This window comes from Perognathus longimembris, chromosome 13 (assembly GCF_023159225.1).
Source record: "Perognathus longimembris pacificus isolate PPM17 chromosome 13, ASM2315922v1, whole genome shotgun sequence".
Taxonomy (NCBI): Eukaryota; Metazoa; Chordata; class Mammalia; order Rodentia; family Heteromyidae; genus Perognathus; species Perognathus longimembris.
The window spans coordinates 16,298,961-16,325,165 of NC_063173.1; the positions used below are offsets into that span (position 1 = coordinate 16,298,961).

Below are 26,205 nucleotides of genomic sequence, written 5' to 3' on the forward strand. Positions count from 1 at the left end.
GTCATCCTACCAATAATAAATGCCTTCCCTATTGTAACCAATTTTTGAGTTTCAATGACATGAACTCCTCCAGCCCAGTGCAGTCTGCCATAAAACAGTTTACTGTGGAGAGAGGGTCCGGCTTGCAGGTGACTGCCTCACCCTTTCCAGGGTCCAAAATAGAGGGAGAAAGAAGGGAGGGAAGGGGAAGACAAGGCAAGCTGTATGAGTGTACTCAGATCTAATAAGCTGCTGCATATTATCTGGCCTTTTTTTGTCATTTGGAGTGTTTCCGTAGGATCCTAGAGACCATGCCATCAGCCATCTCTCTTCCTGCCACTCCCTTGATGTGGATGATTCTCTTCCCCAGTGGGTCTTCCTCTGGTTTCCTTCTCAGACCCTAGAAAGTGTGTGCTCATCAGTTCTCGTGGGTGCCACCATGTTTTAGGAGGAAGCCCTTTCAGCTCGGAGCTAATGAGCCAGTCACAGCTGGCCCTCATGCTGAGCCCCACATCAGCTCACAGGAACTCCTTGTTTCCTTCGGCCTGCAAAGCTCCGAGCACAGGCTGATCTTGAAACTCGACCACCTGCGCTGCCATCCAGGAAGCCAGCTGCTACCTGCTCTGTGGATTTATTTGATGTGAATCCCATGCTGGTCCATTGTGGTTAAGACTATAATAGACATACTTTAAGCTCTCCTGGTATCTCCATAAAATGTGCTCTCTGGATTTGAGGTGAAGGCACTAGCCTCTTTTCTCAATTACTAAGGGTGACTGAACCCCAAGAGTTTGTTCTAGAATTTTCCAACCTCAAGCAACTCTTTTTTTCGGCCTCATAATTGTGTAAGGTCATCAGCCAATGATCAAACAGACCCAGGCTTTTCCATGACCTGCTGAGCATATTCTGCTTCTCTTTGGAATGTGGTGACTATTCATCCAGAGCTCCAACTGAAACCTAGTGCGGTTTCATCATCCTGTCACCCAGATTTGCTTTTATGAGATATACAGATGAGTATCTGGCATGGAGCATGCCCTCCACAAATGAGAGCTACAGATGATCCAAGCTCAGCGGCTATTTATATCCATTGCATACCCATTACATTCAGTTTTATTCTTGTTACCCTGTTTAATGCCTTATGAGCTTTATGTTTCCTGAACACTATGCTTTTATGTGTGTGGAGATTATTTGCCATTATACTCAGCAGTGATTTGGAAAATAGACATGCTGTTTTTAGTTCTAATAGTAACCCTACATTTTTTTTTTCAGAGACATCCATAGGCTTACCTATTTTACTTTAATCATCAAGAATGCACCCATGGTCTTTGTAATGAAGTACAAAGGGTCCTATCTGGCCACTGACATGCTCCTATTTCACCATAATGTCTACCTGATAGATCTGAAGAAGTACTAACTCTGGTGCTCACAAGGGTACCTCTTCCTACAAACCTGTTCCTCTCCCATCCCAAACTCCCCACAAAGCACGCTTACTGATTCGTATCTTGTGAATATACAGTATTACTTAATCAAACCCCAATTGATAGACACTTTGTCTCCGCCCATGCTAGTTCTACCTGGTCTCTGCCTATCTTTTCTAGGAGCCACTCACAAGTTTCCACTATTGCTAGCTCTGTCTCCTGTCCTCTATTTTGCCTCCAAATATATCTTTCTAATGGTTTTGTCTGGGCAGTTTGTTCTTGACGTTATATCCTTCAGTGGTTCCTCGTTGGCTATAGGATAAGATCCAAACTCCCTCCTCTAGCCTGGTTGTGTGGAGAGATCTGACTTTATTGACCTTAGCTTTCTCGCTCCTTCTGCTGCCACATTGCTTATCATGAGCATTAGTCATGTCATCTCTTTGTTCGTGTTACCCTGCCTGAAGCATAATGCCCAGCCAATCAGCATCTTGGTCACCATTATGTTTCCCATTCCCCTCAGTCTAGCAGAATTCCACTCACCCAACTCAACTATTATCCTTTTCTGTTCTTAGGAAAGGTGTGTGTGTATGAGCGTGCTGGTATAGGGGATTGAACTCAAGGCCTCAGGCCCTTGCTTTTCTTGCTCAAGGCTGGTACTCTACCACGTGAGTCACACCTCTATTTCTAGCTTTTTAAGAGTCCCTTGGATTTGTCTGTTGGGTTAGCTCTGAACTATGATCCTCAGAGGATTACAGGCACAAGCCACAGGCACCTTCTAAAAGGCTTATCTTAATGTAGCCTTTCTTCTTCCAGCACCACTGATTGTCCTTCCTCTGCTTCCTCCACCTTTGGCACTTTGCACACCTGCATCGTATCACAAACACCTTGGCACTGACACCACCATGTGTTTTCCTTGTTTCCACTGCCAAACTGTAATATCCCAGAAAGCAGCCTCATAGCTGACCCCTGCCCCAACCTTTGAGCCTTGGAGGGTCTAATGACTATTCGATTGATTTGAATTATCTTCCTTGGGCTGCAGGGTCATCAGGCCAAGCCACCACTCAGGGCCCAATCTGAATAGATGACCATTTTGTTCATGTTCCCTTGCTTCCAGAATTGACAAAACAGGTCCCTCTTCAATGAAACTGCTACAGAGGTATAGAAGATACAAGACTCCATGGGGAAATGACAAGGTGCCAATGTTAGCCGCTTCCCTAGACAAATTGGTCTTGCTGAGCTGGTGTGGCATCAAAGTCTTTCAAGGTCAGGTGGCAGATGTGAGGGTCTCCCTCCCTCCCTCTCTCTCACAAGCTATCATCATGTTTGAAAGTGTCTAAAATGCGAGGAGAATTTAAATTCACAGTGAATACCTCATTCTTGCAGTATTTGGACAGGCCGTCCGAAAGGCATAGTGGGATTGCTGTGTGGTAGTGTTTTAATAGAGATGACCTTGTTCCTCAGTTCCTCAGGCTAAATTTGAAAAGCTTCTGCCCTTCTTCAAGGTCGCTGTACAGCACAGTGTGAAGAAAAATGTTTATCTGTGGCCCGGTAGGAAATTCTTCCTCTGGCTTTGTGGAGTGGCTTTTTGATGAAGCTGAGAGCATAAACTTAAAGCAGCAACCAGAGAAGCCACTTGAGTGTGAACACTTGGGAGCCCTAAGAACACCCACATTCTCCCCTGTACCACACAGGACAGTCCTGTGCAGACATGTTCCAACTACAAGGCTCTCTCTCATGTCCCCCCATGCATGTTTATGCACATATGCGCACACACACACATACACACATGTGTGCATTGGCACGGAGTCCCCTCCCCCCACTTCCCCACATGTGCACACACAGCCTCTGCAGGAAGAGATGCCTCTTATTTCTTCACCTCCCTCTGCCTACAGATTTAACTCCCTTAGGATGGAGCCTAACATGCCTGTTTAACAGATTCAATTATTGCAGGCTCCTGAGACTTTCCAACTTAATTCTGATTGCATTAAGGTGTCAGATAATTTGAGAATAGGGGAAAGCAGCCTCAAAGTCTTGAGGGGAAAGTCTTCTAGGCTGTAGTGGACCTGTAGAGGCAACTACGAATTATAGCTTTGGGAAGGGTGGATGGTAGGGCCTCTGATTTCGTAGCAGGGTTTTGTCCTGAAGGACGGAGGTCTGTAGGGAGCTGCTTTGCTTCCTTGCTGTGGCCTCTATGGCAGGGACCAACCTCTCTTTGTTTCTTCCTGGGAGGCTGACAGGTGAACACAGAGGCTAGGCCAAGCATCCCAGCTCACTAGGCAAGAGCCTTGCCTCCTGTACCACAGCCCACACTCAGGTGCTTCCTGTTGCCTGTCCTCTGTCCACAGTGACAGGGACAGCTGTAGAGGCTGATAATAGTCAGAGGTGGTAACAGTGTTCTGAGAGCACTTATGCTGTGGCTGACAGATGGAGCTGACTTGTCACACACCCAGAAGCTGGAGAGGAGGCTGTGTGTGCAAATGCACCACAGGAACTGTAACAGGCAAGAAGGGGCTGAATGAAGCTTTAGGGCCATGGACCACACTACTTGTGTGTGACCAGCTATGCAACTTTACACACAGCCCTTGCCTTCTGTGTGCTGCAGTTTCCTCCTCTGCCTGGAAAACAGGTGTGATCATCGTGCCCACTGCTTTGGGTGGTTGTGGGGGGTATACAAGTTACAACACACGAGGAACACAGAACACGACCCCAGCTCCCCATGCGTCGTCCACATGTCTTGGTTCTTGTGTGTTGTACGTGTGAGCCAGACAGGGCTAGTTTAGGAAGCTGCTTGTGGAGATCCTGGCTTGGCGCAGAGGCAGCAGGAGGCCCTCCCTCAGCCCTGCCTGCCGTCTGCACACTTTCCTCCCAGTCAGGCCATCTTGACCAGTCAGTCTCTCAGCCTGGTTGGAGCTGCTGAGTGGTGGCCACACAGGAGATGGCCAGGAGCTGGGTGCGGATCGTGTCTCTCTCCACGAGCCCTACCCACAGGCACCTGGGCGGCCTTAACCTCTGCCAGCCCAGCCATAGGTCCTCCATCTATCTGCCTTCCAGCCCGGGCTGCCTGCCTTTCGGCTGCCTTTCTAGTCACAGCCAGGACCTCCGTGAGAAGTTTGGGGCCTCCACGACCTGTAGTCCCTAGAAAGGGCTTTGGAGGACCTGCGTCCCGGGTTCGATTTCACCTCCTGGCGCTCTAGCTGCCCATCCTCAGGCATCTTAAGGTGGGATGCCTTCTCTGGGAAGCGGTTAGGGGCAGGCAAGATCTTTGCTCTTCTGGATTCCCGTGTTGATTACGGTCACTTTGATGGGCCCCCGTGACCCTCTCTGTTGAGCGATGCTCCCCCATCGCCGGGTGCCCCTGGCGTCCACTGTCCCCCCAAATCCTTGGCGGGGACGGAAGGGTTTCCCGGTTCATCCCCTCTTCCCAGAGGAAGACACTGAGGCCCGGAGGCCTGCGGAGGATCCAGTCCGCAGGGTGGCGGCGCCCGGGCCGGGCGGGCGCGCCTGGCGGGGGAGGGGGGCCCCCCCCAGCAGAGGGGCCCCGAAGGTGGGGTGTCCGCCGGGGCGGGGCCCGGGAGGCGGGGCCGCCGCCGCCGCCGCCGCGCAGCGTGCCGGGGAGGCCCTGGGCGCCGAGGGGCGGCCGGGGCGGGGCGGGGCGGGCGGCGGCCCCGCTCCACGCGCGCTCCCGCCCGCGGCGGCCTCGCGCGCTCCCGCCGCTTCGCCCACCGCACCGCTCCGCGCAGCGCCGCCGCAACGCCCCGCGCCGCGCCGCCCCGCCCCGCACCGCCCGCACCGCGCCGCACCGCACCGCACCGCACGGGCAGCCGCTTCGCGGAACCCGCGGCCGGGGCCCTGGCGTGCAGCGCGGCCCTCGGTGGGGCCCAGCGGCCCGGCCCGGGAGGATGTGGCCCGGGGCGGCCCGGGAGCTGAGCAGGGCCCCCGCGCCAGCCCCTCCGGGCCCGCACCGGAGCCGCCGCCGCCCCGCCCCCGAGAGACATGACTTCCAAGCCGCTTTCCGACTGGATTCCCTACAGGTACGGGTGCGGGGAGGGGGAGGCCCGGCACCCTCCGACGACCAGGGCGCCCACGATCCGCGGCGACGTCCGTACAAGCCGAGGGCGGAAGGGGGAGGCGCTGGTCTTCCCTCTCTATCCAAACTTCGGGGGTCTGAGCCCGCCTGCCCTGCCCCACACCCCCTCCCCGCAGCTGGTCGAATTGCGGGAAGCGGGGGACGGGGCGAGGGGGGGGTGGCGGCAGTGTCTCTGGGCTTGGTTGGATCCAGCAGCACCACTCCGCTGGGGGGGGGGGGGTTGTGGAAGGAGGCTGTGAGCCCCTCTTAGGCCCGGTGGGTCACACACCTGCATGGCTTGTGTGCACACCCCCCCTCCATTCATCCACCCACCCCTCCATCCATCCATCCACCCACCCACCCACCCTCCCCACCGGTCCACCCGCACGTTGGTGCCCACAAGACGTCCTCGCATTCACCGAAAGATGCGCCCGCTGGTCGGTTCCCAGCCACTCTGAACCGAGATCACATGGCTGCCCACATACACGTGCACCGACCTCTGTGATCACCGGTTCTTAGCGCCCACGGGTGCATACCTGCATGTCTGCACGCACACACACACACACACACCCTGCATACCTGACACTACTCTCTGCCAAGTATCTTTGGGAAACTCGGTCATCTACCTGGTTAACAAGCGTGCCCCCCATGCATCGGAAGTGCCCTCGCATGCACAGGAGCGCTGACGAGCTCAGAGGCACCCAGGGAAGCCCACCTCCTGTTCCCACGTGCTGTGGCCTGACCCAAGGAAGGCCCGGGTCCTCCTCTTCGGGGGAGGGAGGTGGAGGCAGTGTGCCTCGCTTCACACGGGTGCAGGCCTTTTCACCATCCACTCTGCTCCATCCTCTCCATTACCAGGGAAAGAGCGTACATAGATCGCCATAGCAGCGCCAGATCCTTGGCTACCTATTGGCTCCATGGTTGCCATGGGCTACAGGACTGTCTCTAGGCTTCCTAGAGAGGCATGTGTGTAAAAAGAGTGCTGGACTGCCAAGACCCATTTTTTATAGCTGACCCAGGGTCGCATGCTGACCGGCCGCAGGACCAGACCCTCAGGGTCTTTTCTGTAACACCGCCTTGCTTTCTGGAAGGGGCCTGATTCCATTCACTGACAGGCTCTTCCAAGAGTGTCCAGACAGAATCTGAGACAGAAACCAGCTGAAACCGCCTGAGGCTTGTTAGAGGCAGATCTATTTGCAGACCATCACCTGCAACTGGCCTGGGTTTCTCTTGAAAAGAATTGTTGCCTCTCATCTCAGCTTCTGTGGGGGCTTCAGAGATTTCCAGGTTATTTTGCATGTCCCCACCAACACATACACACACACACACACGCACACACACACGCAGACATAGACATACATGCTCACATGAGTCACTATAGGATCTTCTGCAGACGTGCATTTACACTGCAGTCTCACAGGGAGCTGAGGGCTGAGGTAGTGCTAACTCAAAAGAGTAACTGCCCTGAACAGACATCCAAGCCGGGGGCCCAGATCTTCTCTGGAGCATTCTGATGTTTCTTGAAACTAGGGCTGAGGAACCTTCTAGAAGGGGAGGGGGTAGTTGTAGATGTCAGGATGGTGGGGAAGGCAGCACTATGGCTATGGGGATGATGGCATACTGGAGGCCGGGCTAGGCTAGGTTATGTTTCAAGGAAGCTTTTCTCAGGGAGCTTGAGCCAAAGGCTAAGGCAACATAAGAGAGAGACAGAGACAGAGAGAGAGAGAGAGAGAGAGAGAGAGAGAGAGAGAGAGAGAGAGAGAGAGAGAGAGCCTTTGTATAGAGAAAATTTGCCTCAGTGTGGGGAGGTGTGAAGGAGGTAGCGATTGTCTCTGGGAAATGACTCGGCTACAGCTGGTGCCCTGGGTACTGTTATCCTGCAGGGAGTGATTGGCCTGTGACCTAGCACAACTACTCCCCACTCTCCCTTCCACACTCAACCCAGAGCGCCAGATCCTGCCGCTCCGGAAGCCTCGATGTGATGAACAGCTTGGTACTCTTGTACCCCCTCTGCCCTCGCTTTTTTCCCTTGTTCCCTTGTCACTTCCCCCATTCCCGTCCCCTGTGGCAGGGAGGGTAGGTGTCCAGTGGTGGGTAGGTTGTAGTCACAAGTTGCAGATTCCCCCTGCTCCATGCCATCTTTCCGAGCCCGCACTGAGCCTGGGAAAGCTTTGAACCTGGAATATTGACTTCCCCAATGGGGAGATGTAGATTCTTATTCCCTTGCGTGAACTGGGCTGCTGATGGCAGCCAAAGCCGCAGGCCTGTCTCATCACTGAGGAAACTAGGACAGAAGACAGACATGGCAGTTTGCTTGCATGTGGGGAGGGGGGAGGGCAGCATGTGTGCACATGCGTTGCCTAGCATGAAGTTTCCTTAATGTCACCGCCTGTCAGAACTGGCATGTGGCGTTTAGTTTGTGGGGAGAGGAATCAGCCGACCTCTTAGGAGCTCTGCTGGCGGGTTTCTCCTCCCCCTGTGATGTTCACATCTTGCATTCCATGGGCTCAGCTTATTTTCTTCAGAGCAGTGATAGTTGATGATCATCTTCGCATGGGTAATTGTAGCAGTGTATAATGGTCATGGATTCGCCTCATCTGGTTTAAAAAGGAAAGAGCATTTCATTTCTAAAGTTGAATTGAAATCATTTTTTTTGCCTCTATCACTACCAATAATTTATACTTCTACCAGATTCTCTGTACCTGTATTCTTGAGGAATATGGAATGCCGGACTTGAAAGCTTTTCTAAGTTGGGATGGATGGAGCCCCAGAAGGCCTGTGGCAGTGGGTGTATTGCAGAACTGTGCTGAAAGCAGTTGCTGGCTGTCTGCCCCTGTACTCAGCGCTCTTCGCTGCATGGTCCTGAATCCACTGCCTGATGTTTCTCCCACGCAGTCATACATAAATCTCTTGAGAGCAGGGACCTTGTGTGGTTCTCAGCAAAGATGCTGTCTTCCCTGAGTCCCAGTGACCACCCCAGGTAATGCTTAGGGCTTCCTCCACTTTCCTAACCCTGCACCTGGGCTCACCGGAAGGAAGATGCAGCCCTCTCACCCCGCCGTGGGGCCTCCCAGACCCCAGCTCGGCAAGGCATGCCTGCAGATCACAGGTCAGGAGGAGCCCCGCACCCTCCAGCTCCGCGTGAGTGCTCCCTGTGCCCGCCCTGCCCAGTGCCTTCCGCCAGCGGTCTATGGCAGTGGACAGTTCTTCGTCGGGTTGACCCTAAGCCTGGCTGGCTCCCTTCCTCTTGGTCTACCCCTTGCACACTGCTCTCTGGGGAGCAGTGTGATTAGTGATTGAAAGAGATGACTCCCCAACTAGTTTGGTTCTGTGGCTAGGTTTTGCTCAGAAGTACTCTGAAGGCTTCGACCCACCACTTTACTTTTGGCAATTCCTTCTAGCAACTTCCCAATTTCCTGTTTGTTCTATAGAGCTCACCAGCTGTGGCTTATGGTATCCATTTGTGTAGCTGAGCCCTAGACTAATTAATTCATGGCATTTGCTTTTTAAAAATTACAAATAAAAAGCAAAGCAGAAGAACATGATGGCGAGGGGGTATTGACTCTGGGGCTTGCTCCCCAGTGGCATTACTACACCTGACATGTTTGGGCAGGACCAGCCCGTCTTGAGATGCTGGAACTCCCGTGAGCAATGTAGGCTTCCCCCTTCTGGATCAGCCCCCCAGCCTTGCCACGTTTCAGCCAGCTGCTAGGCAACGGAAGCCACAGTTTGGGACTTGCCCGGATATGGGTGGCCCGTCCTCGCCTCCCGGCCCACTTAATGTCTGTCATTCCTGGGTCCAGCAGAGGCAACGCCTAGTGTGACTGAGTGGAAAGCGTGAGAGAAAATGACCCGGCAGAGCAGGCGCGGGAGGGGATACAATGGTTGGGTCTGTCCCTAGCTCTTGCCCCTGGCTTCTGGCTAGCATAGGTGCATTCGCTGGAGCCTGTAGGCTAGACTGGAAGAGGAGGATGGAAACAGTCTTCTTAAATACGTTGGCCATGTCTGGCTTTTCCAGCCTACAGCAGAGGAGCTCCTGAGCTCTTGTCCTCTGCTTAATTTTGGCTTACTCCTCTGGCACTCCAGTGACTTGGGGGAAATGACTAGGGAGGCAACTGTAATGAAGGAACCGCCAGGGTCAGCTGGAAGACCCATCCATCAGTGCTCTGTCTCCTTCCCAATCTCCTGGCTGGGCTGCAGCTGGCAGCCAGGATTTGGCAGCGATTCCACAATTGGAGCCCGAGTCATTAAGAAGCCATTAATGTCTCCTTGTATGGCTATCGTTGAGCGCAACCTAGAACGATGCCCATCCGAAAGAGGCAGGCCGGGAGGTGTTGGTGAGAACACAGACACACTGGGACCGGTGCTGCCTGCTGCCGTGGAGATGAGAAGGCAGGGCCAGCTGGGTGGGGGCGGAGAGGGGAGCTGGGTCTGCTGAGGCGGGGGTGAGGTGGGGTGGGGGTGGGGGTTGCTCTGTTCTCCCTGGAGACAGCCATCGTGGTTGACATGATTCCCCACTGGCTGCTTGGTGCCAGGGTCCCCCCCACCCCCCACCTAGGGAGAGAGATGGGCTTGGTTGCATTGTTCCGTAGTCAGGAACACCCTCCCAGAAGGAATGATGGTCGCTGTCGGGTACTTGTGGGATGGTGGTCCCCGCACAGCTTTGCCGCTGTCCTAGGGCATGGTTTCCGCAGTGATGTGTCTGCTCCGGGCGCCTCCTGGATGGCTTCTGTTGGACCTAGTGACTGTTGCTCGCCCCTAGCTGCCTTCCCTGCATTGGGTAACCCTCCCTTTTGTGCACCTGCAGTTCTGTGGTGATGAGTGAGGAAGGAGGTGGGCAGCTCTCCAGGCCTGCCTGAAGTAGCTGAGGCTTGTGGAGTCTCAAAGCCTTGCGGCTGCATTCCTCACCTCTAAACTCAGAAAACGTGTGTCCCGTTTTCGAAGTTTCTGTCAGCGTCATAGAAAGCATCTTCTTTGTCCTCAGTCAACACCGCTGATGGAGGGGACCCAGGTGGCCGCCTCTGTCCCTGGCACTGTCTTCTGAGAGTGTCACTTGTGACATCCCAGGAAGCTGTGAAATGGCGTATCCTGCTCCCACAAAGGAAACCAACTCTACCTTCTGAGCCAGTGACTGGTGCATTGGATTCTAGATCCTTCTTCGAGGCCCTCACTGCAGCCTCCCAGCCTGTGGGGAGTGCCTTCCCTAGTGAGGATTGCGGTCTTAGCCAGCTCAGATGTTTGGAGAGGGGGTTCTGTGCAGCTGTGGCCTCTCAGGCAGCCGGGCCGATGGAGCAAGGCTGAGGCCTAGAGGCCGATCTTCAGGCAGTGTTTCCTGCTGTGCTCCGGCTGCTGGGCTGTTTGGTACCCAGGTCCCTTGTCATAGTTCAGACTCCGGTTCAGAGTGGCCCGCAGGAAAGGGGCCACTTCAAAAGATACCTCATCTGTGGCCAGGAAGGTGGTGGACGAAGCTAGAGGTGGGTGACGGGCGATCAGTGATGGGCGGACTTCCTTCCACCCTCTGGCTGGCTCCCTTGGAGATGAGAGTAGTTTAAGAGGCGTGTAGATCAATAGCAATCTAGCTTCCAAAGGTGGACGTGAGAAGACAGAAGCGGCTGTGTCTTGTCCGTGGAGTGATTTGACTTTCCCTTTCCCTTCCTGTACATTGTACTCTTCTTCACACAAGCACACCCGCTTCTCACACAGTCAAGTCCGTGTGTGTGTGCACATGGGTGGATCCCTTCACACACTTCTATAATACCACTCCACAAACCCACTTCACACACATCTTTCCACGTAGCTTGCCACTCGGGGGTCTGGTTTGGGGGGGGGGCATCAATAGGGTTTCCAGAGCCCAGATCCTGAGGCACTCCTTCGACCCCATGCAGCCATCTTGACCTTGGCTTTTGGAGAATTTGGGCTTAAAGTATGTTGGGTTAGCAAGAAAGCTAAGTGTTCTGCCTTCCCACGAGGCAATGCGAGTTTAGGTGAGATACAACTAGTGGGGTTCCTAGGTTTGATGCCCCCCTCCCAGTGCTGCCTGTGCCGTATGTACGGCCAGGGAATGGCTGTGCATTCATTCACCTGTGTGTCCACCCTGCAGTCATCTCCACCCGCCCTGGGGACTGGCTGCTTTCCTAGCCTCTCTCTCCCAGCTGCAGAGGATGCTCTGTGCCCTTTCAGCGGGGAGGGTGCCAGTGCCTCCACTCTGCCTGCCCAAGAGCCAAGCGTTTGGGGTGGGGAGGACATCATCCCCAGAGGACCCAGAAAGGGGAAGGGTGGTGGGGGGGGTGGAAACTGGTGGGATCCCCAGAGGCAGCTGGAGGTGTAGACCCCCAGGCCCGAAGGCCAGCCCTGGACCTGGCTTAGGGATGCCTCTGACTGGGTTTCTCCTGTATCCTATTGCAGCCGAGCCCTGCTTTAGGAATCTAAGAGGAGGGTCTCATCCCATCCTAAGTGGGACCAGGCTGGCTGAGATCCCCTTGGGAAAGTGGGTCCTCCCAGGGGGATAAGCTCCCAGGGTGCCAGAAAGGCACCCCAGCCCTTTGGTTTGGCATTAGTTTCCAGGTGGTAGTCCTTCCTCCCTCCCCCCGCATGGGCTCACAGAGTCTCAGGAGCCACCATGGGAGTGGTGGGCTCTGGGCCAGATCTTGGCCCCTCACGGGCAGCCCTGAATCCCCCTCTCTCCTCTGCAGTGTCTTAGATGATGAGGGCAGCAACCTGAGGCAGCAGAAGCTCGACCGGCAGGTGAGTGGAGGTGGCGGAAGGGCAGAGCCTGGGCTGGGTCTCTGAGGGCAGGGGGGCGCTGTCGCTCCTTGCTGGGTTCCCTGTATGACGGGGAGGAGAGAGCTGGTGCTCTGCATTAACCCAGTACCTGAGGCCTTTCCAAGGCAAGCAGCCAGAGCCATTGCTTGTGGGGGCGTGGGCTCTGTGCTGGCAGCCTGCCAAGGCAGCCACCTGGGCTGAGTTTTGCCACCCTTTCCTGGATCCCCCCCTCCCAAATCTCCTAGAGACTTTGGCACCGAGGGAGCTTGGGATGCTGCTGTAATTTCTGGAACCCAGCCCCATTCTGGTAGAGGTAGTGAGTGAGCTTCCCCCCCTTCCCACCCCCATGCCTACCCTGTGCCTCTGTAGCGGGCGCTGCTGGAGCAGAAGCAGAAGAAGAAGCGCCAGGAGCCCCTGATGGTGCAGGCCAACGCCGATGGGCGGCCCCGGAGTCGGCGGGCCCGGCAGTCCGAGGAGCAAGCCCCCTTGGTGGAGTCCTACCTCAGCAGCAGCGGCAGCACCAGCTATCAAGGTAGACCGGCCCTCACCCCGGCAGCAGCCCGGAGGATGCTGCGGTCTGTCTGTCACTGCTCCATCCCCGGCCCCAGTGTGTCCAGGCAGGTTGAATATTGGCTCCCAGCCCAGGCGGACAGCTGAGTGCAGCAGCTTAAGAGATGCCAAGATCCGTGATCTTGGACTGGCAAGTATGCTCCCACGGGCTCCTCCTGAGCCAGCTGTGGGGACCAGAAGGCGACACCTTCACAGATCCAACCCTTCTGAGGTCGGTGTCTGACGTGGAACATGTCACTGGTTGCCTCAGTCAGGAGGCAGCTCCTGACAGTAGAACACTCCTGCTCCCCTCTCCTGCCCCCCATTCTCTCCTCAGAGGAAGCCATTCCTCAGCGTCTCGCCCCATACAGGCCAGGACCTCCTGAGACAAAACCTCTTTCCTTCTCCCAGAGCTCTCTCCGCCCTCTGTCGGCCTGGATTCTCACCTTCAGTTTCCTCTCCCTGGCTCAGGACTTCTTCAGAGCTGCACTAACCTCACCTCAGCCTCACACTCAGGAAACACCGCAGCTCATCGGGGACGGGGGCGGGGGCAGGGGGGGTGACTCCTTTATATCCCTGTGCCCAGACATTCCCTCCTGGCTGATACCCCAAGCCAGAGGATTGGAGGAGACACCGACATACACATAAACAGACATAGATAAACACAGCCACCACTGCCCCCTGCTGGGCTAGTGTTGGCCATGCAGGTGTTTACTCAGGGATCATTCAACGGTAGCATCTGGCTTTGCAGGGAGGAAGAACCTAAGCAACTGTAGTGCTCCCCTCTGTAGGGAGCTGCTTTCAGACCTGGAGCCTCCGGCCATGGAACTACAGGTCGTTTGCTCACCTCAGCAAACTAATTGCTGGCCTCCCTGTCCCTCCATGCCTTAGTGTCTCCTCTGACATCTGCTGACACAATCCTTACACTCACATGGGTCTTATTGGTCTAGTGCCTATGTTGTGACGTTGCATTCTGTATAAGCTTGGTCCCCTTCAAGGGCATGTAGATTCTTGAGGAAACTCTTCATTTCCAGTGATGAAGGTTTCCTGTAAGCACTGGCCAGGACGAAGCATGACGCTGGGTGTGATACTGCATCTTGACTTCATCTTCACTGTCCCCCACGTTTGGGCAACTTGCCTGTAGCACCTGGCTAGGGAGCCATGGAGCTAGACTTTGATCCAGTCTTGTCAGACTCCAGGTGGTCTATCTACCAAATTGTGTTGCCTCCTCAAAGAGCAGCTCCTTCATAATTCTCTTTTGTGTACCCCCAGTTCAGCATCCTGGGCTGTACCAGGTATGTCTCTACCCCACTTCAGAGGCTCTGCACGAGAGGGATGGGGCCCCAGCCCGGTTGCCTCAAGAAAGGCTGCTACACACAGCCCTGGCTTCATCTCACCCTTCCCCATCAGCCTCTTCCTCTGCTCTCGGTGGCACATTGCGGGGAGGGCGGCCACTGACTGGGTCCCGTGGGGCTTAGCCTGCTACCAGGTGGGCATCAGAGTCCCAGCTCTGCCGAGCCTGGCACCCGACCCATGGGGGCTGCATATAAGGTGGGAGTTTACACTCAAAATTTGGGGACCCTGCCTTAAAGGGGGTCATGGGTGTGCAGGTATTTGGCAGATGTTTCTTAGGCACTGTGGGCCAAGGCTGCCGGAAGAGACAACACCTTCCAGGGACGTGCGCCACTCAAGTCAGTTTCTGTCTTGCCATTACCAATTACCTACTCACTTCAGTGACAGTGAGAGCAAGTCGCTTACCCTTTCCTGGTCTTTTTTCTCCACTATAAAATGGAGGAAGGGGGGTCTGTCTTAGGGCTTCAAAAACCGAAGAAACTGCAGTATGTTCTAGGATCCAAACTCAGCCAATTACTGTTTGCCTGCAGACTTCAGACCAGGTAGGGCCTCCGCCTGGAGGCCTGTGGACAGCTGTCAGGTCCACGCTACTTCTGTGGAGCTCAGCCTCTGTCCAGCTCTGCGTAGTGGACAAAGCCTCGGGAGGCTGCAGCATACCTGGCCATCTGACCCGGAAATTGGCGTCTCACCCCTCCCATTCCTTGGCTGCTTCCTGCCCTCTGCTGGTTCTTGGTGGTAAATGCAGGGAGGGGGGTTCATTTCAAGGAAAACGAGTGAGTTTCACCTGTAGCAGAACTCACAGTTCATCCCAGTGAAAATTCTTGGTCTACTGGCGGTAGTTAATGTACATTCCACTGACTTCTTGCGCATCTCTTGAGGACTCTTTGCATTAGGCTCTGGGTTAAGGCTGTGGGCCCTGGGTGAGGCAGGTAAGGTCTCTGCCTTATAGACCTTACACAGTCTATACAGTGTTAAGCAGATGGTCATAGCTATGCTTTGTGGAATGAAGCCAAGGGGTGTGTGTGTGTGTGTGTGTGTGTGTGTGTGTGTGTGTGTGTGTGTGTAGTTGGGGACAGCTTCCTTGAGCTGGAGAGCAATGCAGGCAGTGGGAATAGGCAGAGCAAAGGGCCCTGTGGTGAAGGAGAATGTGGTTCATGCAAGGCACTGAGCAGGTGTGGAGTGGCTGGGACTCGGCCGTGCCTTGGCTGGAGTGGGTAGTTGGGCCAAGGGGAAGAGAGATGGAGAAGTCAGTCATGCAGGGGATTGTTGGTCTCGGTCTTTTTTTTTTTTTGTTTTTGTTTTTTTTTGGCCAGTCCTGGGCCTTGGACTCAGGGCCTGAGCACTGTCCCTGGCTTCTTCCCGCTCAAGGCTAGCACTCTGCCACTTGAGCCACAGCGCCACTTCTGGCCGCTTTCTGTATATGTGGTGCTGGGGAATCGAACCTAGGGCCTCGTGTATCCGAGGCAGGCACTCTTGCCACTAGGCTATATCCCCAGCCCCCGTTGGTCTCGGTCTTAAGTGCGGTCTGAAACAGTTCCTGGATTTTGAGTAGCTGAGGGTCTCGGTGTGTGTGGCTGTGACCTTTGAAGCCTTCCCGTTGCTGGGTAGCTTTTCGCACCAAGCCGCTCTTCCTGTGGGTGCTCCCACACGTTTCCCCCGGGGTCTTGGAGTGCTGGCCCTGGCTGTGGTCTCTTCCAGAAGAGGCAGCCTTTGTATCCTCCTCCATGTTCCACGACCTGGTGATGCGTTAGTGGTGAGGTGGGGGGGAAAGCGGCGTCGGGGATGACTCCGAGCAGTTCTCAAAGGCTTCGCCCCTACGCGGCCTCACAAGTGTGCTGACCCGGGACTTTGGTGGTTCCGCCTTGTTACCCATCATGGCTGTGGCCTGTCCTGGATCTTTGCATGGAGATGAGTTGGGCCTCGCTCTGCGGGCACAAGAGTGACATGGGGCAGTGCTGGATTTGTCATGCAGCAGAAGCTCGGGTTGACGAGTGCTCATTTTTTTCTCTGTCTTGGGTCTTTGAGCAGTTCAAGAGGCCGACTCACTTGCCAGTGTGCAGCTGGGAGCCACCCGCCCACCCGCACCAGCCTCAGCCAAGAGAACCAAGGCAGCCGCCGCCTCAGGAGGCCAGGGTGGGGCCTCTAGGAAAGAGAAGAAGGGAAAGCATAAAGGTTCGTGCACCTTCTCCACGGCTCGGCCCCTCCTCCCACCGTGGGCGAGGCCGGGGATGAACAATCTCAGTAACCGCAGACTGGTACTCAGGGGGCCTGCTCAGCTGGCCCACGGGCCTTTGCTACCTCCTGGAACGCCTGGGCTGGCTGTGGGTGAGGACATGCCTGCTACACCGTCACAAGTCCAGCTCAGCCGTGGTCCAGACCACCTCTCCCTCCTGCCCTCCACTTGGCCTGAGCTCCCTCCCTCCTAGCCTCTGGCCATTCTAGCTTCTGTGGGCAGCCTGCCCCACGCCTGTGTAGCATTCCCTATCCCTGCTTTTTGGTAATACGGGCATCTCTCTCACTCCCTGGGTCTGTTCCCTCTGCTCCTCTTTTCAGTGAAGAGCTCTAGTGATCAAGGAAAGCAATGATGGTGGTTCCTACCCATGTCCAGTGTCCTGGCTATGTCCTGTTTCCTCAACCCTGTCCACAGGCAGTGATTTTTCAGTCCACCACCTCTGTGGGACAGTAGTGTATCGGGGTCCATGGGCTTTTGTAGCTGGCTGAACCACTGAGCATAGCTCAGCCAGGCAGAGGAGCTGCTGCTTGCTTGAGCGGGACCTTGCTTTTGTTACGAAGCTGCAGCCACTTGGGCTGGAAGGCTGACGGGATGGGGGATCTTCTGCCCGGAAGGTAAATGTTTGCCTAACAAAGCCTTTTATCAGGGGGCCCTGTGTTTTTAAATGTGTGTGAGTACTCTGTGTGTCTATATGTGAGAGAAAGATAAGCACCAGCCACTGGTACTGTCACTGGCCATGTCCATGAATGGTTGTTGGCCTCAACTGTGGTCTGAATTGATGCTTGTTCTCCATCTTGTTTTCTCCACCATGTAGCTGGTTTTGTAGCTGACTGCTGTCTCTCTTAAGGATGTGGGGTATTTCACACCATCTCTTGGCAATTTATCTTGGAAGATCCGATAAAGCCCGCATCCCAAGCACTAAGCAGGCCGACAGCAGTCTTTTTTTTTTTTTAAATAAGTTTTATAAATAAAAGTTTTGCAGAGGGTCCCTGATCCTTCCCCCGCCTGAGAATCTAGGCCCTCCTCTCCCTGTGGATGTAACTCAGGAGCGTCTGGCCTGCAGGCACCAGCGGGCCAGCAACACTGGCAGAAGACAAGTCTGAGGCCCAAGGTCCAGTGCAGATCCTGACTGTGGGCCAGTCAGACCACGCCCAGGACGAGGGGGAGACCGCAGCCGGCGGGGGCCCACGGCCCAGCGGGCAGGACCTCCGCGCCAAGATGCAGAGGAAGGGTGAGCCCCGTGGGGGCCCGGCTGGGACCGAAGCTCAGTCCCAGATTCTCAGTTGCACCCTTGGCCAGGAGCATGGCTTTCCCGTGTCTGGTCTGGCCTCTCCCAGGTGGCGGGGGAGGGGCACGCTCGGACGGAGATGAGCAGCTTTGGGGCCGGAACTTCTGTTAAGGCCAAGTAAGGGAAAGAAATACCACCTGGGGTAACCAACCTGTCTCCCCCCAGGAGGTCCGTATTTAGGGGAAAGATGTGTGTACACTGTGCTAGCAGGAGCAGGGCCAGGGTGCTGAGATGCTAGCCCTGGCCCCTCTAGAAATCTGCTGCCCAGCTTCCCCAGCAATGAGCTCGCAGGAGCCCCTGCTGCAGGGTAGCAGAGGAAAGAAGTCCAGTAGAATGGCACACATTGAAATGAACTGACCGGAAGGTGGCTTCCCAAGAAAGGGCTGTGGGGACAACTGGGGAATAGGTGGCATTTCAAGTGGGGGAAGTCAGGTGACACGGAGTCTGTGGGCCGGCAGGGAAAGAAGCACCAGGGTGCCCTGCACAACGCTGAGGCCTTTTCCCTGGCCATGGGCTAGGCCAGCCAAGGCCTCCAGGAAGATCAGATCAAGGTCAGAAATGGAGGATCCCTGTCGCAGGTTCAGCTCAGTGTGGGCCTGTTAACATAAGACGGGAGAGGGGCTGATGTAGGGACTGAGCTGAAACTGGGTGGTGGGAATACATCCTTAGGATCGTGACTAGTCCCCGCTCCTGTGCTCATGAGAGAACATGCGTCCTTGTCTATGTCTGGAGGTGTGGGAGTATGTGAGCGTGTGCATGCATCTTCATGTGGCCGTCTAGATTCTGGGGGTGGTTTCCTCTTGTCATGCCTTCCTGTTCCTCTGCTCACCCCAGGCATCTCCAGCAGCATGAGCTTTGATGAAGAGGAGGATGAGGATGAGAACAGCTCGAGCTCTTCCCAGCTGAACAGCAACACCCGCCCTAGCTCTGCCACTAGCAGGAAGTCCGTCAGGGTGAGTGAGGGGCTTTCGTGGCGCAGGCAGTGTTCAGGACTGCCCATCCAAAGGCGGAGGTCTAAGCGTGGCGACTTGGGAGGGAGCTGGCTTTCCAGGGCCGCAGGTGTCTTCAGCCCTTCTCCCATCCAGCTTCCTCCTCTCCTCAGCAGGGCTGGAGTTAGGCAGGACTCCTGAGGGTTGTAGCTCCATCTCCACACCTCAGGGATCCTGCACCATTGCCCACCACCACATCGTGAGACAGCTTCGGGTCCCGGCACCACTCTGGGTTGCTTAGGGTGTCTGGGGCTCAGGCTGTAACTGTGTCCACAGGAGGCAGCCTCAGCCCCCAGCCCAACAGCCCCGGAGCCGCTGGCAGATGTGGAGGTCCAGGATCTTGAGGAGTTTGGACTGAGGCCGGCGCCCCAGGGAATCACCATCAAATGCCGCATCACTCGAGACAAAAAGGGGATGGACCGGGGCATGTACCCCACCTACTTCCTGCACCTGGATCGAGAGGATGGGAAGAAGGTGAGGTGCTTTTGAGCATGCATTGTCATCTAGGCAGGCTTGACGGCCCGGTGACAAGCGTGCGGAGCCTCAGTCCAACACTGACCTCTCCGCCCCGTGGAGGAGCCGAAGCCTCTATGCCTGCCCTGCAGAATGGTGTTTGCTTGTGCGTGTGCCCTCAGGTGCAGTGGGGACATGAAGCCGGGGGGTCACTTGTGAGAGTGGTTCCCTTGAGTGGGGGGGCCAGAGGCTGCGTCTTGAACTTGCCCTTTTCCCACTCCCCAAGGTGTTCCTCCTGGCAGGCAGGAAGAGAAAGAAGAGCAAAACTTCCAATTACCTCATCTCTGTGGACCCAACAGACTTGTCTCGAGGAGGGGACAGCTACATCGGGAAACTGAGGTACCCGCCCTCCCCATGAGGCAGGGGAGGGAGAAGCAGGGTAGGCTCTCTGCAGAGAACATCTCAGCCCTGAAGATCTAGGCCAGGGCTGGATCCCATTTGTCAGATCCACCCAGAAGCCCGGTCTGTGCCCCGCCCCCACCCCCACCCTCCCCGCCACATGTAGACTTAGTAGTTCCCAGTTGGGTGGGTACAGTCTCAACGTGAGACAGTAAACTCAGGATCACACGGGCCACCATGGAAGAGCTGCCATGGTCTTGCAGTCACAGCCAAAGGCGCAGGGGCTCTCGGGCCTCAAAAGGTAGTTGAGTATCACATTTCACAAGCTTAAGAGAAGACTTCAAGGTACAGATGGAAGAATTCAAGTGAATAGCCATAGGTAGAGATGGGGCTTGGTGGAACAGCTACCCATTCTTGTGGGGCGCCAAGTTCCTCTAGGCTTCATTCTGCTATGCACCTCCCATGCAAGTACTACTGCACCACTGTTCCCCCAGAGAAACGTATGGAATCGTAGGCACTCCCTGTATTTCCTTCATTGAAGTGAGATGTGCTGAGTCTACTGAGAGGAAGTCCAGACCTGTGCTTAGGAGTTACCTTTAAAGATGTGGACCCAGTAAACACTGCGCCTTCCGCCCAGGTCGGGCCCTGGCCTAATGCAGTGCACTTGCCCGGGTCCTCGTGAGGCATACTCTGAGCTAGTCCATGCTTTGGAACAGAGGGTACATGGCCCTCTATTGAGGGTGCCTTTATTTCAGGTCCAACCTGATGGGCACCAAGTTCACCGTTTATGACAATGGAGTCAACCCTCAGAAGGCATCATCCTCTACTTTGGAAAGTGGAACCCTGCGCCAGGAGCTGGCAGCTGTGTGCTATGTGAGTCCCAGGTTCCTAGGTCTCTGAGGTAGACATGAAAGTAGACGTGCTGCCTCATCTGGGGGCCACCCCGTCCATCTTGGTGGACAGCCCGTCTGCGTACAGTGGTTCTGCCTGAGACAAGGGCTCGGACCACAGCAGGGGAGCTCTAGGGAGCACTGCTCACTTTGCAATCTAGGCCAGATTCTCCCAAACAGGAGGCAGGCAATGTGGATGCTTGTCTGGGTTTCTCTTGTATCACTCTGGAATGCAGTGAATGGGTGTGAATGAATCACGGTGCCCTCTTTATTATCATCCCACTGAGTGCTCCACCTATAGGGTATACCCTGTTTTCTTTAGACAGCCAGCTGAAGCTCAGAGTTGATCACTTGCTAAAAATATGTCAACCAAAGTGCAATGTATGGATTTTATTCTCTTTCAACCTCATTTCTTCAGTTTTCAAAAAACAAAAACAAACATGCCAGGTGCTGGTGGCTCATGCCTATCTATAATCCTAGCTGCTTAGGAGGCTGAGATGTGAGGATCTTAATTGAAAGATAAATTCAAGACTCTTTTTTTTTTTTTTTTTTTTTTGCCATTCCTGGGTCTTGAACTCGGCCTGAGCACTGTCCCTGGCTTCTTTTTGCTCAAGGCTAGCACTCTGCCACCTGAGCCACAGCGCCCCTTCTGGACATTTTCCATATATGTGGTGCTAAGGAATCAAACCCAGGGCTTATGTGTACGAGGCAAGCACTCTTGCCACTAGGCCATATACCCAGCTCCGAGACTCTTATTTCTAACTAGCAAAACACTGGAAGTGATGTGGCTCAAGTATGGTAGAGCACCATCCTTGAGCAAAAAACTAAGCAAAAGCTTGAAGTCCTTAGCTCGAACCCCAGTACCACACACCAATTCAATGAATGATCAACATAGAGGTTCCATCAGTTTCTGCAGAAGCACTTTCTGGAGGGCATTGGGACTCAACCATTATTTTGTATAATCCCATGGTGCCACCTGCTGGCCAGATTGGAGAGGCAGCCTAAGTCTTCAAGTACTTAGAGGCACCGAGGGTAGGGTAGTAAACAGATGTATACTCTTATAGTGCTAAAGCCCAGTGGGAGAGACAAACCTAAAACAAAGCAAGTGAAATAAGCATGTTATTAATGTGAAGAAGGTCAAGTACAGAAGATAGAGCATGAAATGTCAAGATGTGTGCACTTTCAGGAAGGATGCCGTGGAGGGAGTAAAAGCCACAGCAGTCTACATCCTGGGATACAGCCAGAGCAAAGGTCATGAATGCCTGGCATGAAGGCATAGCAAGGCGGTCAGAGGGAACATGAAGAAGCGCGTGAGACTTCGCTAGTAGAGGAAGAGCCTCAGCTGATTGAGGAGAGACGCGTCATTTAACAGGACCGCTCACTGCTGTGCTGAGCACGCACAGTGGGGAGGAGGTGCAGGAAAGGGACAGGAACAAGGAGTCTGGTTAATGGCTGCACAGTGACCTCACAGGGGGATGGTGCTGGTGGACTTTGGGGAATTCTGGGTGTGATGAAGGGTAGAGGGCACAGAAACAGCGCCCTGGAAGTGGGGTGAGAGAGAAAGGGGAGTCATGTATGGTGACTCCATTCTGCCTGAGCAAATGGAAGAAATGAGCTGTCATGAATGCAAGTTACAAGAGGAGCTAGATTTGGGGGTGTTAGAAATGCTTTACACCTTCCAGTGCAGGCAGTGCGGCACTAGCTCTTCATCTTCAGTCCTTTCCTCAAGGATCTCCAGGAGTTCCTCAGCTGGTGGCCAGTGCTGACTTCTCTTTCTCTTTCCCAGGAGACAAATGTCTTAGGCTTCAAGGGGCCTCGGAAGATGAGTGTAATTGTCCCAGGCATGAATATGGTTCACGAAAGAGTCTCTATCCGTCCCCGCAACGTGAGTCTCTCCCCCACCCTCTCCATCCCCCTCTTCCCAGCCTCTGCATGAACTCCCGGGGCAGGACTCCCACTGCAGTGTGAATGGGTTGGGGATTCCCGCTCCTGAGGAAGTCCTGGAGGTCTAGGGATCCCAGAAGGCAATCCCAGAAAAGAGCTCTTGGGTGGCCATGCTGCCAAAGTTTGGGCCTGGCTCAGGTGAGGCTTTCCTCCAGGAGCACGAGACGCTGCTAGCACGCTGGCAGAATAAGAACACGGAGACCATCATTGAGCTGCAAAACAAGACGCCCGTCTGGAATGATGACACACAGTCCTATGTGCTCAACTTCCACGGGCGTGTCACCCAGGCCTCTGTGAAGAACTTCCAGATCATCCATGGCAACGACCGTGAGTGTTTCTGCCCTCCTTGTCCCTAGGATACCCGGGGCCCTTAGCTGAAGTTGCAGCTCACTGAACCCGCTCCTTAGCCAGTGCTCAAGTACGTAGGCTATATGGTCTGAATTAGACATAAAGAGCTTCCTAACCATAATGACTGCAGAGTCCTAGAAGAGCCTTAGAACCCTGGCCTTAGATTCTGTGTGCTCAGCAGAGTACTGGGCATGAGAACACTACCTAAAACGGGCTTTTTTTTCCCCCCCATTTCCTGCTGTTTGTTTGTACCTTTCCCTCTCCTGTGCTACCTGATGCTTCTCTTCTACTCGTGTTTTTACCTCCTTTGGGCTTTCTTTGGCATCTCTGCTTCTCATTCTTTCTTCCCTCTGTGGCTTGTCTGTGCTCCTTATCTCCACCATGTCTGCTTGTTTTGCTTCTGTGTCCATGCTTGTGCCCGGCCCCAGCGGACTACATCGTCATGCAGTTTGGCCGGGTGGCAGAGGATGTGTTCACCATGGATTACAACTACCCGCTGTGTGCACTGCAGGCCTTTGCCATTGCTCTGTCCAGCTTCGACAGCAAGCTGGCTTGCGAGTAGAGGCCTCCTTGTGCCCTTTGGGGTTGCCCAGCCTGAAGTGGAGCCTGCCTGCCTTGCCTGCGGAGACAGCCCTGCCTACCCTCTGTTCATAGGCCTTCTGCCAGATGAAGCTTGGGTCCTCGGCAGGCTCCCGGGCCTAACCCACCCAGGAACTGGCCCCTCTGCCTCGGCTGCTGGGGCAAGGGAGTAGCAAGTGGGTATGAAGGGATGAGAATAATTCTTTCTGTGCCCCAAGATCAACACACACCTCCATTTTGGGGTACCCTGCTGCAGTCATGTTTGCAGTGCTAGGTGCCTCTCCAATGGGAAGGCCAGAAGAGGAATATGGGGGAAGGAAGCACAAGCAGGGCTGTTGTGGCCCCTCCATCTTCCCGGCCCAGAAGACAGATGACAACAGGTATCCCCAAAGGTGGGGGTACAGAGTGTATGTGTGTATAAGGCACAGAAGCTTCATGTAGCAAAGCACTGAGTGGCCAACCCTGACCCCTCAGGCCCCACTCAGGCCTGACAAATTAAGGGTGGGAAGGAGGAGGTAAGTGACAGGATTGCAGGGCGAGCTGGGGCTGTGGGATCAGCTGGTGGCTTAGCACTCTAGCTCATTTGTCTTGCCAGGTTTGCTCTGTGCTTGCAGAGGCCAATGGGAAAACAGGTCTCAAGGCCAAATGTCTTAGTGGATAGGGCCTACAGGAGGATGCTCAAAAGGCTCCCTGAAGCAGGGCTTTCCTGGGAACCCTGCCATTGGGCCGAGGAGCTCCTGGCTGAGCAACCCCAGAATCACCCCCGAGAACCATAGATGGATTACAAGTCACCGGTTCTTGCCAGCAACGCACCATTCTCAAACCATGGCATGCTCCAGGAAGAATCTCCTCTCTGAGGAAACCTGCTCCCACTGCTGTCAGGCTGTCATGGTGGTGAGGGCTACCGTGTGTGGTTCCTTGTAGGAGGCAATGGGGCAGGGTGAGGAGGAAAGACTTCAGGATGAGATCAGACGTGGCAGGTTAGGGCCCTTACTACTTTTGGTGAACCACACTGAGAAAATGGGACTTGTGCTGGGGTACCTAGTTGTTTAATGGAAGAGCCCAGGATTTTAAGTCCGTTTTTTTTTTCTTCTGTTGTTGTTGTTGTTCCCCTTGTCCCCCAAGGGATGAGTATCTCCAGCTCCCTAACCTAGTGGAGTCCATTCTGCATGCTCCATCCCCTTCCCGATTCGAAGCAGAGTTGACAGGTTAAGTGGAGACCATTTCAATAGAGAGCCAGGCCGTTCCCTGTTGGAAGCTGTTCTTTTGCGGTTTGTTCAGTTTGGTTAGGACTGGCCTGTGCCTGGCCCGCTATGAGGCTCGCAGGGCCACTGCACAGGTGGGACAGGCAGTCTGCCTGTCCCAGGTGGGGCTGCTCCCTCCACTGCCACTGCCACTTCTCTCTGGATGGCACCATTCATGGTGCAGACTTGGGAACACTGAACTCTTGCCTATTTGTCATTTGCCCTAGCAGAGGCTTCTTGCCCAGATGGAGACTAGCAAACAGTAAATGGACCTTGCTTTATAGTAGATATGCTTAGAAAGGCTAAGTAGAATTTTTTTTTTAATCAAAGTTATACTTGGTAAGGAGGCTCAATAGGATAGAGCGAAGAAGTTACTTCGGCTTCAGTGGAAGTAGTTCGCGCTCATTCCCTATGTGCAATGCTATAAGCAAGGCCCGCCTGCTCTAGCAGAATCCGACCACACTTGGGCCATATATTTCTGTAAGAGGTCTGTCCAGCAAGCCAGCATTTGTTCACATGGTCTGCTTCCTAGAGGTACTAGGGCCTTCTGTGCTGGAATCGATGTATTTTCTGATGGAAGACTGGTACCACCTTCTTTCTGTAGTCCCACTGTAGCCCTTCTTGATGTTTCAAGAAAAAAATACATACCGACAGAGATGACGGGAACTAAACAATCTTTAAAGTCTGGTTAGACTGTCCTTGGACCTACAATTTTAAGGTAGAACAATCTGATTCTAGCAGCAGAGGTAGTACAGTGAAACAATCAGAAGCACAATGGAAAACTCTCGGCCTCTACTCTCTGCTTTAGCACAAAGAGGGAGCTGGCTGATATTTTTGTAGGATCAGGAAACGGCATGAACTTTATTGCTTGGGAAAGGATAACCTCAGCACAAATCCAGTGTTGGACACTGAATGACACCCAAGAGCAATTGAGTCACCTGCTTAAGACTCCACTCCTGGTGATCAATACCTTTCCCAGACCTCTTACTCTGTGGCCACTAGCCCATGGGCTCCAGAGCTATGAGGTCCCTGGTCCCCGAGTTCTTGTCCTTCATACCTCTGGCCAGATGGTTTGTGACTGGGTAGTGAATTGGTAATGGAATGAGTTGCTCCTAAGGGTGTTAGGAAGCTGAGACCTTAGGCAGCTCCTCTGTAACTGCTTATGGCTCTGCACCCCTAAATTCATACTCTGCCCCAAAATGGTTCCTCTGCAGAATGGTGAAAATCACTTCCCCAGCTCCTCTCAAAAGTCTAGCTTTTCTTTCCTTCTGGCTCTAAGGTGCTCTGTGTCCATCTGTGTGTGTCTGCGTGTTTATGTGTATGTGGGGAAAAGGGCAATCTGCAAACAAGCAACTGAAGTTCCTTAAAATCATATTTGCAAGGATAAGTAGGAAAGGAGGAGGAGGCAGTTATAATCACCTGTGAATTCTACCCCTTCATTTCATGCTCCTTGAACAAAAAGTCAACTTGAGGAATTAATTACCAGCTCTTTTTCCTGAGGTTCTGAGTAGGAAGAGACCGTCAAAGAAGTCTTTCAGTTCCAACTTGGCATCACGTGAAAAAACTGGTTTGTCATACTTTTAGATGAATCTGAATATATTTTAGTGACGGTGCCTTATAAACCACACTTGTTCAGGGAAAGCAGGTCAATATTCAGACCCATGATAAGCACAGGCGTTGGGAGCCAGGGAGTGTGATAATAACAGACGAAAAG

At 54.2% G+C, this 26,205-nt stretch overlaps 1 protein-coding gene across 1 annotated transcript; it reads left to right on the forward strand.

Moving 5' to 3' along the window:
- The first annotated feature begins 5,185 nt into the window (after window positions 1–5,185).
- Tub (TUB bipartite transcription factor) lies at window positions 5,186–24,812 on the forward strand. Its single transcript, XM_048359948.1, has 12 exons — window positions 5,186–5,425; window positions 12,153–12,204; window positions 12,592–12,754; window positions 16,153–16,296; window positions 17,421–17,588; window positions 18,480–18,598; window positions 18,911–19,108; window positions 19,374–19,486; window positions 20,242–20,359; window positions 22,163–22,261; window positions 22,476–22,647; window positions 23,097–24,812. The coding sequence occupies exons 1-12, from the start codon at window positions 5,388–5,390 to the stop codon at window positions 23,228–23,230; spliced, it is 1,518 nt and encodes a 505-aa protein (XP_048215905.1). The 5' UTR covers window positions 5,186–5,387; the 3' UTR covers window positions 23,231–24,812.
- The last annotated feature ends 1,393 nt before the right edge of the window (window positions 24,813–26,205 follow it).

What these genes read in the sequence shown, in the direction of transcription:
- Tub (XM_048359948.1), top strand. Translation starts at nt 5,388, where the DNA reads ATGACTTCCAAGCCGCTTTCCGACTGGATTCCCTACAG. An exon ending in GAAGAAGGGAAAGCATAAAG is followed by an intron (nt 16,297 to 17,420) that starts GTTCGTGCACCT and finishes TCTGGCCTGCAG; the next exon opens with GCACCAGCGGGCCAGCAACA. An exon ending in CGCCAAGATGCAGAGGAAGG is followed by an intron (nt 17,589 to 18,479) that starts GTGAGCCCCGTG and finishes TGCTCACCCCAG; the next exon opens with GCATCTCCAGCAGCATGAGC.